Below are 12414 nucleotides of genomic sequence, written 5' to 3'. Positions count from 1 at the left end.
ACATGAGAGGACACTGAAAATGCTGTAGGACAACATATGACCCAATTCAGACATGCTGCAGAAATGTAGACGCAGATGGTATTCAGCACCTCCCCCTTGTTGGCAGCATGTGGTGGACGTTGCAGGACACTACTTTTATGACCTTTAAATCCAGTCAACTGAATGTGTGCTGTGCTATAATCATTTTGCACCATGAAACCATTAACATCCTGTACACTACTGTAATACGTATGTGAGGCACAACGTTTACATGTTCTTCACTTTCCACACATTAAGTTCCCACCTCGGCCTTTCATCTGTCCATCAAATTTTCCAACCACGATTGTATCTGCAAAAAATGTCAACCCTCGTATTTTACTACTCTGGATACGAAATCAGGCTAGCATCAGATTCTTATTGTGCCCCAAGACAGACCGAAAACTGCTTTCTTTAGTACGCCTTTTGGCTTAAAGAATGTGCCCGATACATTTCAGCAGTTTGAAGATTTGTTAACAGGATTGAAACTAGCTATGTTTTTGGTTTATTTATACAATATTATTGACTCTCATATACAATCTAAGAACACACTGAACAGCTAAGAAGTGTGTTGTTACAATTACAAGGGGCACATTTGAGTCTGAAGTTGGAAAAATGTTCTTTTGCTCAATCACAGATCAGTACCTAGGTCATGTTATTAGCTCAGTTGCGGTAAAACCAGATGTTGTGTTGGCAGAAGTGCCAACACCGTGTTACTAGAGGAGGCTGAAATGCGTGCGTTTTAGCTCATGCAGGCTGGAGTGAGGAGGGAAGAACTATACTGACGTGAGGTCTGGAACATGACAAGAAATTAGAATTCAGAAAGCGGACGTAATTAGTTTGATACTTAACTTTAATCCATTAATGATGAACGTCACTCTTGATGGTACATGATTCACAATATTATCAGTTCAGAATACATTCTTGAAGAATATGGCGCCTTGCTAGGTCGTAGCAAATGACCTAGCTGAAGGCAATGCTAAACTGTCGTCTCAGCAAATGAGAGCGTATATAGACAGTGAACCATCGCTAGCAAAGTCGGCTGTACAACTGGGACGAGTGCTAGGAAATCTCTCTATACTAGACCTGCCGTGTGGCAGCGCTCGGTCTGCTTTAACACAAAAAATAAAGTTGTTATATTAACTTAAGTATGTTGTTAAATTAACCTAATTATGTCATGTATTGGAAAATTTGACTCGTTCCACATCATTACGAAATATCGTATTCATGATCCATGGAACTAGTATTAATCTAATCTAATCTAATCTAATCCAATTCACTGATAATGGCGACACGCGGGTCCGACATATACCGATTTAAAGACTACCACCTAGCAAGTGTGGTGTCTGGCGGTGACACCACACCAGACCTGTCACTTACCAAAGTGGTAGACAATTTTTCTGCACTAACCTGAAGGAATTGCAGAGCTTTCTTAGTAGATTGTAAATTATTAATTACTATTGCTCTGTCGAGGATTACACTACAGTGACTAAACCTCTGACTAAATTTGGGGGGAGGAGGGGGGGGGGGAGAGGAAAAGAAGAATGTCTTTAATATACTATAAAGTATGAGATAGCTACATGGCAGATTAAAGAGGTTTCCACAAGTTCTCCCCTGCTAATATACCCAGATTTTGAAAAGCCATTCATATTATCTTGTGATGCATCCAACTTTGCTGTGGGATGTGTTCTAAGTCAGGAACAGGGTACAGAAGAGAAACACACTGGTTACACATCTCACCAACTTAATACAGCAGACATTAATTACAGCACAATGGAGGTGGAATTATTAGCCCTCGTGTTTGGGATAAATTATTTCAAAGCAATTGGTATTCAGGAAAATAAGTTGCTACAGACTGTGCATCCCTTCTGTGGCTGTTAAATCTGAAGGACCCAAACAGATATTTGATGTCATAGATGTGTGAGTATGATTATGATATGCATCATAACACACATGCGTTGAGCCAAAAGGTCCTTATGATGCAAGCAGATGAGATGCTTATTGTGGGAGCTGCAAGAAGCTCAATATCAGGTTGCAGACTGCCGGCAATATGATACTCTCCTGGATTTCAAAGAGTAACCAACTGTCTCCACATTCTCCATCCCACAGTTTCCATCCCTCTGTCCTATCATCTCCTCCCAATTCACATTCCCTCACCATCACTACATGCTGTTCCGTGCCAATGCATCCACCAGGCTTTACCCCTTTTGCACTCTTTGCCCCCTCCCTTCTCCCCCCCCCCCCCCCCAGTCTCCCAACGCTACATCTGGCAGCCTTATCCTGCCACCATCTAGTAGCTGCACTCTCTGCCAAGCAATGCTGACTCCCCCCCCTCCCCCTATTCTGTTATCCCCCCCCCCCCTTTTTCTGACCCACTCCGAATTGCTGCTCCCATTTAACGTGACACAGTTGCATTCTGGTTGGAGCAGTCAATGACTGCATTCGTGTGCATGAGCTCTGTTTGCTTGTGTGAATGTGTACGTTTTGTTGCTTCCTGCAGAAGATTTCAGCTGAAAGCTCATGTGTAATAGTCTTTTAGTTGTGCCTGGCCACTACTCAACATGTCATGTTTACAATGAGTAGCACTCTATCCTTTTTACAATATTGTTGATATTCCCACCTGGACATTCCATTGTTTAGTTTTAAATTCATTTTTTGTCCCTGCCAGACCCCCTTTGAAATGCATCACCATGGTAACTGGATGGTGCCATTAATGTCACTGATACTCATCCATCACAATCAAAATCAATCAATCTGTTTATAGCCACGAGGAGCGACAAATTAACTTAGGTTGTGCTGTTACTCATGTTAATGGAAGGTATTACCGGAGCTATACTAACCGAATGCTGCCTAGCTCTGCTTCTCCTCTCCTACTTTGCTTTTGGTATAGTTATTGTGAGTGAAGCTGTGACTACAGGCTTACAGAAACTTCAGCTTTGTTAGTAGTACAGATTCTTTAAAAAAATTGAAAAATAATAATTGCCTATCAAGCACAGTTTTGCTTGTGACCTCTTGCAAAAAGAGGTAACTGGAATTGAAAGCTTGTGTGTACAGTGCAATTAACAGATCTTGCATCCGCAGATCATGGTCTAGCGGCTAGCATAGCTGCCTCTGGATCATAGGGTCTCAGGCTCGATTCCCGGCCAGGTTGTGGATTTTTCTCTGCCCGGGGCCTGGGTGTTTGTGTTTTCATCATCATCATCATCTGTGACCATGGCTAATTTGCATTGTGTAAAAATTGGACTGTAGAAAAACTGGGACTTTGTACAGATGCTGGTAACCATGCAGATGATTACCCCACAAACCAAACACCATCATCCAACAGATCTTGCATACTTATGCATCATATGAATAGGTATTACTAAGATTCCATAACCTCGATGGTATTTTGCACTTCCTCTAAAGGTACAACATGATAGATTGTACAAAAACTTTTTAAGTTGCGTTCTTCTGTTGTAAATATACTGTTGTCAAAATTGAATGAACTGTCTCAGTCTTCTTCTGTTCTTACTTACACAATAGTTAACTTTCTCCACTGTTTTACTTTAACTCCCACTGGCCAGTACTTATGAATAAAAACCATCTGAAAAGGACACGTAACATCACATTTAGACATAAGATTAAATTGTCTATTTGTTTATTAATGTTTATTGTGTACAATAGGAATGTTTCCTGATAAATTTGGTAATTGAGTGGTATGTCTGCAGACAAAAACTTCTATTTCCTTCTCTGTTTAGTGATTGTAGACTACTAAGTGCCAATTACAACGTGAATTCCCCTACTCACTAATAGGTACAGCACTACGTTGCTGCCCAGGTAGCCTAGGACATTATTCTAGCGTTTACTGTGTGAGCTTTTGAGATTGTATGTTTTCTATACAAAGTGTTGCGAGTGATAACTGAAGCTGACATTCATTTCATGTCTGTCACTTGGTTTGCAGTTTTGTGTTATACAATTTAACTACATATTTTGAGAGCCTTGGCTGAAAATTGTCACGGAACACTGGTACAGCAACAGGAGAGAAGATGTTTTAATTTCAAGGGATAATCTACAACCACAGCTAGAGAGCAAAACTAAAAATTTATTGGATCAGTACTGCTAGGAGTAGCCAGTATAATACATAAGTCTATTAACTGTAATTTAAAAGTTAAAAGTCAAAACTGAAATGTTAATTGCTGATGAAATAATGTCATTTCCAAAATAAACTCTCTCACTATATGGTGCACCCCCCATAGCTTGAAGTCCTCTATCAGGGCAATTCACCTTTCCGAGCAAGTGTCTGGTGTTCTTTTGCAGACACTGTGAGCCACCAGACCTGTGAAATTAATGACTGTACAGGCATCCACCCACTTGGAGGGGTTGGTAACTATTTATTACTGACATTGAAATGTAAAATTTTTTTCCTTCTCTCATGTTAGAAGTTGTGTCTATTTACGGGATGGTGTCACTCAAGAGGACGCGAGCAGAGCACAGATTCAAGTCTTAACTCTCTTTCTGCCTCTAGACTCTGTCATGACAACATGCAACATTCTTCTGCTCCTAAAATTCTGCTACAACCCAAGCTGATGGTAGTCTGTTCACCTTCTTCGAGCACATCCTTCGTACCCAAGTACTGAATTATAGTGAGCTTTTACCTAAATCATTGCCTATCATTCATAAAAGCTACCCTCCTTAGATGCCAACTGCTCAGTCCTACCTTTGATCTCTGTAGTACATCTTGGAAGAAAGATGTCAGTTTATGTGAAACCTTGTTGGTAAATTTGGAGCATCTGTTTTCGAAGAAGACTGAGCAACCATTTTTCTGCAACCATCAGATATCTTGTGTAGGGCTAAAGAGAATAAATAGGAGACCTTAAGGAACATACAGATGTATATAAATGGCCTTTTCCCTTGCTCAGTATGAAAGTGGAATACGAAAGGAAATCTGTAATACTCATACGATTCAGTCATGTATTGTCCAACGGCCTGCAGAGAATGCGTGTAAATATGGATAGACAGGTATTATCCCCAATACATCATGTGGGATTGAACTACCAATGAGCACTCAACTCATGTGAATCAACACGACTAAACACTGTCCTGTTTCAGATCCTGCAACAGCAGCTGCTGCTGTTGCCACTGTTGCCCCTCCTCCTCCTCCTCTTTCTGTTGCTATAGTATTCCCTTCTTCAGTTAAGAGTGACCTTTCCATTGCACAACATTTCAGTTTTAATATGTGAATTGCCAGTTTGTACATGAAAGTTTCTATTTCTATAAAAAAGATAAAAAAAAAGTAAACTGTTCACTAACCCAGTTGCTCGTGTCAGTCTTGCAAGTATAAGCCTCTTTTCATCATTTGTTATTTCCATCACTCCAGGTGTTTCCAATTTTTGACGTATCCAGTTGCACTGCTCCAAGGAATTTATGAACATGAATTCCGCACCTATGTGGTGGCAGTAAGTGTTTTCAAGTCTCCTCAGAATTTCCCGCAAAGGAAGAGCATTCTCCTTGCCACCTATGAATGTAGTTGCTGGCAACTTGAAAATGCGGTCCATGTCAGTCTCCTCTGCAGAAAATCAGTCACTTTGATGATTGGTGTTACAAAGAAACAAATTCAGTGTTATCTTGAGACTACACTTAAATTTAATATTCACAGTGTTCATTATCACATATTTAATGTTCACCACTTTAAACCTCACCATCATATTTCATGGCTCTCATACGACTTTTTTTTATCTGTTTTACACTTATCACAAGATGTAGCAACTGTTATTTGATGGTTAAAAAAGTCTAATTAAACAACTAAATAAAATGTTGCTTTTATGTACTGAAAAGGGTATTTTGAAGCAGAACTGTACCATATCCAACAGCAAGATAAAGTCTGAAACTTATAACAAGATATCATCCATGTGTTTGCAAACCCAAGCCATGCCAGTTCCATAATAAACTTCATGCTACATTTCTGAGCTACTTTCACACATATTAAAAGTAACTGAACACCAATGATTCCATCAAGATTTTATAACAGTACTGCACAAGTATGTATTTAAATTATCTAGTTACTGAGAAAATTGCTACAGGCAAGACGTGTAGTGATAGAAGGAAATGATGTACGGAGGAGTCATTCTTAATTGATGGCTCAAATGGCTCTGAGCACTATGGGACTTAACATCTGAGGTCATCATTCGCCTAGAACTTAGAACTAATTAAACCTAACTAACCTAAGGACATCACACACATCCATGCCCAAGGCAGGGTTCGAACCTGAGACCGTAGTGGTCGTTCGGCTCCAGACTGTAGTGCCTAGAAGGGGCAGAGGAGAGAGAGGGGGGGGGCAGAGGAGAGAGAGGGGGGGCAGAGGAGAGAGAGAGAGGGGGGCAGAGGAGAGAGAGAAGGGGGGCACGAGAGAGACAGGGGGGGGGCAGAGGAGAGAGAGAGAGAAAGGGGGGGCACGAGAGAGAGAGAGAGAGAGAGAGAAAGGGGGGCACGAAAGAGAGAGAGGGGGGGGGGCAGGAGAGAGAGGGAGGGGCAGGAGAGAGAGGGGGGCACGAGAGAGAGAGGGGGGGCACGAGAGAGAGAGGGGGGGCACGAGAGAGAGAGGGGGGAGGGGCTGGAGAGAGGGGGGGCAGGAGAGAGAGAGAGAGAGGGGGGGGCAGGAGAGAGAGAGAGAGGGGGGGGGCAGGAGAGAGAGGGGGGGGCAGGAGAGAGAGAGGGGGGGGCAGGAGAGAGAGAGGGGGGGCAGGAGAGAGAGAGGGGGGGCAGGAGAGAGAGAGGGGGGGGCAGGAGAGAGAGAGGGGGGGCAGGAGAGAGAGAGGGGGGCAGGAGAGAGAGAGGGGGGGCAGGAGAGAGGGGGGCAGGAGAGAGGGGGGCAGGAGAGAGGGGGGGCAGGAGAGAGGGGGGGCAGGAGAGAGAGAGAGAGAGAGCAGGAGAGGGCAGGAGAGAGAGAGAGAGAGAGAGAGAAGGAGAGAGAGCAGGAGAGGGCAGGAGAGAGAGAGAGAGAGAGAGAGAGAGAGAGAGAGAGAGAGAGAGAGAGAGGGGGGGGGGAGCAGGAGAGAGAGAGAGGGGGGGGGGAGGGAGGGAGAGATTTAAATTGAGGTAATTATGACAGTTTTGAACCACAATTTAATGTACTACATATGGGTTCCCCATGGGCTACAGCAAAATATGACTGTTTTCATAAGGTATCAATTGCTTTCAACATTAATTAGTGATAAATAGATGATGTCCAATTTATTAGTGTCCTACACTGAAGTCATTAATATGGCTTATGCAAAGCTATATAACATTTTTAAAATACAATAAATCCCTTTAATACAAATTTGTACAGATATAATAAAAACAGAAATTGGTATAAACCCACATAATAATCTTACAGTATATTACATGCCTACATCTAAATGTGATTCATACTATTACTCACCATATAGCAGAGATGCCAAGTTGCAGATAGTCACAACTAAAAGATTTTCACACACACACACACACACACACACACACACGCACGCACGCACGCACGCGCATGCACAAACGTAAACGCAAACGCAACTCACACACACGACTGCTGTCTCAGGCAACTGAAACCACACTGCGAGCAGCAGTACCAGTGCATGACAAAAGTGGCGACTGGGGTGAGGGAAAGGAGGAGGCTGGGGCAGGGGTAGTATGGTGAGGATGGCTGACAGTGAAGTGCTGCAGGTTGGGCAGCAGGCAGGGGAGATGTGGTGAGTGGGGGGGGCGGGGGGGGGGGTGAGGAGAGAAGTAGCAGAAAAGGAGAGAAATGGAGAGAAATAAATAAAAAAATTAATAAAAATATTTATTTCTCTCCTTTCCCCCACCAAGTTGCCACTCCATCATGCACTGGTGCTGTTGCTTGCAGTGTGGTTTCAGTCGCCTGAGAATGCAGTCGGTTGTGAGAGTTCTGTGTGTGTGTGTGTGTGTGTGTGTGTGTGTGTGTGTTTTTACTGTTGACAAAGCTCATTGGCCAAAAGCTTTAAGTATGAAAATATTTTTGTTGTGCCTATCTGTGACTCGGCATTGCTGCTATATGGTGAGTAGCAACTTTCCTTCTCATAATATTGTTACAGTCCATCCTGGATTTTTCATTGTTTGATTCATACTATTTATGTACGTATCTAAAATAGGGTAAGGGCCACAATTTGCCTTATCATCAAGATATGCAATAACACAAAAAATCAAAAAGTCTAACACAATCAAAGTGAACCTTTCAACTTGCATAAAATAATGTTACTGATTTCCAGGAAACAGTCCTCATTTCACAAACATGTGATTAAAGGCTGTAAGAATTATTTTAATTAATCAAAAAAACTTGCGAGATTTGCTTCATATATGCGTGCTCTACTGAAAAATATGTCTGAATTCTATTCAGAACTGTCTCCATCATACACTGCCCATGAAATGGTGCTCTGTCTAACACATCAGCAGAATGTAGTGGTGAACCACTCGTATAAGTAAATGCCTTGCAGCATGAAATAAAATGTCACTGAGTCCATCAGTTGATGAAGTACGATTTCAGTGCAGCTAACATTCATTATGTGAGCAAAACTCTCCCCACAGAATTAACTATTTCTTCTACATAGTTCAACCATCTAACAAACAGTATTTAGAGAACCTCTTTTCACTATTGTTAAGGCATTAAACTTAGATTACAGCTACTCAGTAGATTATAATGTACTGGGAAGTAAATCTGTTATTTGTACTGAAGCCTTTGAACGGTTGTTGGCAGGAATTTGAGTGAATTTATTTGTTGCCCAAACAATGCATTAGCTTGTCCTCTTTTATATGGCTCACAGATCTTGGCTATGGAACAAAGTGGCCAGTCAAGACAGTTGATTAAATGGGAGTGCATAACATTGAGAAAAAGTTTGTGCAACACAATGGTTTACGGACAAGAGTGCCTACAATGTAATAAATACCTGTACAGAAACAAATTCAAGAATATCACCAGTTTGAAACAGAAGATCTATTTCCTAAGGACATATATGTGGAACAAACTAATCAATTAAAGGCCCTCACAAGCTCCACAACTCCACAGAAAAAATGAAACATTTTTAAAAATGCCCAAAGGACCTACAGCAAGTTGTATCCTACAACTCGGATTGTACACTAATACCATGGATTCAGAATGAAACAATAACCTATGAGGGTTGAATGAAAGGTAATGCCTCCACCTTCAGTAATTGGGTTTGCGTGGGAACATTTTAATAAATCAAATGCAGAAATAATTACTTAGAATGTGATCTTTAGTTACCAATATTCACTTTTCCACATAATCACCAGCAAATTGGATACATTTCTGCCAATGATGAACGTGTTTTCTGAATCTGTCACAGAAGAAGTCAACACACTGTTTCTGTGACCACAGTCTCACAGTTCCCTCAACGTCATCATCAGAAGCATAATGATGTCCCTGTAGACCGTCTTTCATTATCGGGAACAGATGAAAGTCAGACGGTGCTAAATCTGTACTGTATGGAGGATGCTGTACAGTGGTGAGATTCAGTCTCTGAAGTTCTGCTGTGGTGACACATGAAGTGTGTGGTTTGACATTGTCATGCTGCAGGAAAACATTTCCCTTTTCCTTTCAGACCCTTGTTAGTCGTTGTTTTAGAGTTCGCAGCATTGTGATATAACACACTGAATTTATTGTTGTTCCACAATCAAGGAAATCAACATGGATAACACCATCTGCATCCAAGAATACTGTGACCATTACTTTTCCAGCTGAGGGCTGTGTCTTGAATTCCTTTTTCTGGGGCGAGTCTGTGTCGATATTCCATAGACTGACGTTTCGTCTCCGGGTCATAATTCCAGGAGTTAGCATCCGGGGTATCCATCATGCACAGATCTTCCGACAGCCAAGCAAAGCAATAATGTGACACACACATTCTTGTGAAATGCCGATTGTGCTTGCAGTTTCTTTCTGAGTGATACGAAAATCATCCTGAATCAATCTGTCAACATTTTGCTTGTGAAACTCAGTGGTTGCTGTCACACGACGTCCAAGTCTTTGTCTGTCACACGGGTCAGATGTTCCCACCTCAACATCTTTAAACTGCATCTTTAAACACACAGTACTCACATCAACACAATCACCATAAACTGCTTTCTTTCTCTGATGAATCTCCTTTGGGGTGACACCTTCTGCTGTCAAGAATTCAATGAGTGCAAGTTGATTGACGGTCTGCGCAGGGTTCCATACTTTACACTGCAATAACAGAACCGTTCAATGCTAAAGCTTCCCGAAAACTGGAGCTATAGAGAAGAGGCTACAAAACAAGCCAGTACTGCAGCATACCAATGCTGCCAACTGTTGAAGAGTTGCAGAGGTGGAGGCATTACTTTTCAGTCAACCCTCATAGAAGATAGGGAGTATGTCTGCTAGAGGAAAGAAAGAAATACAGTCAAAACGTAGCTAATATAGGCTTAATTCAAATGTACAATAGCCTATTTTTCTGGAAGAATGTTAGCAATTACAATAAAATACAAATATATATTAGAGAACAATACTTTGCTGAAGCAAAATCCTAAACTCCATAACATTCCATTATCTTACCAAAACTGTAGTGGCTGTACAGCAATTCTGGAGGAGTTTTGTCATCCAGGTCTGCACTTGAGATTTCCAGGGGATCCAGCTTGGCGATGTGATGACCTCGAATCTGGTAACACAATGTGCAGGGCAGCAAACCACTGAAGACATTACTTGTCAAATACTTAAAATTGGCCATCAAATCACCCCATCTAGTAAGAAGTTTTGAGAATGACCACATACTTCAGTCCTAATGCTTAAAAATCAGCACTTAGAATTTTCAGATCTTATAAACAACAAATAATTGTAAATACTTGAAAAAATTAAATGAATATAGCAATCTTTAACAAAATGTCAACCCTAACAAACGCAACGCATGAAAAGCTACAAAAATGATCTAAACATTATCTTTGTGCAGTTCCCCCATGTCAGTTCTCTATAAGCCTTTGATGTGTTTAGGTGAATAAATGAACTACTGCAAAATGGGAGTGTTGTTTGGTGTAACCGACCTGAACTTCCTCCTCACTGGTGACCCCAAGTTGTAATGTCTTCCGTTTTCCCCCATTTTACAGTGTCCGCAACCTCCGCGGCAGTTATTTTCGCATGTATTACATCGACACAGCACTCAAATAATGACTTCGGCCCAGCGCCTAATGCCGGATTTTGTGATCGACATGCATCGTGTTGCAGGCAATGTACACCTGTCAGGACTGCAACACAATGCCTCTCACTCTACGATTACGCCGATTTCACCGGACGTTTTCGAGCCTGCAACAATTAGTGAGGTTAGGAGTGTGCATGACTCCGGCTATCAAACGCCTTTGTTCCCACCACATGTGCCCTCCCTCATCGACTGTGCAGTTACCTCTTATGGATCTCTGTGCAGTGTGGGACCAATGCCGATTTCTGCAAATGCTTCATTGGACAACATACCACCACCAGGACAATGATTTGCTATGCCGCAATCCATGCCATGCCTCGCGGTTACCTGCCACATGGCCAGAACTGCTTCGTTCACAGGTCAACCTCCTCAGCGTCCGGCCATGCCGTCACTTTCCTCGGTTCAGCATTAGCACATGCCTTCCTACTTCGATACCTCGGCCTGCAACACGAACAATAACTTGTTATCTGTGCCTGACCTCCACCTCTGTCCCACTGCTATGCCTCAGTGTTTTTTGCCACGACATTCACCTTATCTGCACACCGTTTTGAGTGGAGTGACTATGAACAGAGAACATTCACACATTCCGCCCCACGTTCGACATCATTTCCCACACTGTGCTTCTGGACAACCCGCACCTCTGCAGCCTCCCTGCAATACAGGTGGCCCTGGCTCTGATCATACATCGAGCTTTCTGCAGACTAACACGCATTCTCAAACTTCGAACTTTTTCTCACCTGTCGCCCCCACGCCAGCTCCAGTCGAGCTTCCGCTACCGTTCTTGGCACATCTCAGTGCCTCATCCGCGTCGGTCTTCCGTGACGCATCAATCTGAACACACCTGCAACATGTGGAGCTTCCGCAACCACAATTGACACATTACGGTGTCTCACCCGTGTCGGCCTTCTGCGTCGCGACGGATTGTGCTCAACCACAACATGTCACCTTCACGTTGCCACCCGAACAGCCGTCGTTGCCACATCCCCTGGAGGCACACTCTCCTGGAATACTGCAGCAACAACAGCTCGTTTCAGGCAGTGCCCCGACGAACTCAACTCATCCTGTTCTTCCGAACGTTCTAAAATGCTCACCGACACTGCCGCCATTTAATCCTGACAAAGCTACAACCTGGTTCAAAATTGCAGACTAAGTGTTCGACCATTACAAATTCAATGAGTCAACCAGGTTTCTGTGCCTCATCACCCATCTGCAT

At 42.6% G+C, this 12414-nt stretch overlaps 1 protein-coding gene across 1 annotated transcript in view; it reads right to left on the bottom strand.

Annotated features, from left to right (window-relative positions):
- Nucleotides 1–12414, bottom strand: part of LOC126203184 (2-oxoglutarate dehydrogenase complex component E1-like) — a 230750-nt gene that overhangs the window by 124642 nt on the left and 93694 nt on the right. The window contains exons 4-5 of the mRNA XM_049937426.1: nucleotides 10568–10670; nucleotides 5305–5560 (exon numbers count right to left, since the gene is read on the bottom strand). Of these exons, the coding sequence (XP_049793383.1) occupies nucleotides 5305–5560; nucleotides 10568–10670 (359 nt within the window). The remainder of the gene's footprint in view (nucleotides 1–5304; nucleotides 5561–10567; nucleotides 10671–12414) is intronic.

The sequence above is a fragment of the Schistocerca nitens genome, chromosome 9 (assembly GCF_023898315.1).
Source record: "Schistocerca nitens isolate TAMUIC-IGC-003100 chromosome 9, iqSchNite1.1, whole genome shotgun sequence".
Taxonomy (NCBI): Eukaryota; Metazoa; Arthropoda; class Insecta; order Orthoptera; family Acrididae; genus Schistocerca; species Schistocerca nitens.
This window is presented reverse-complemented; position numbering and strand designations above follow the sequence as displayed.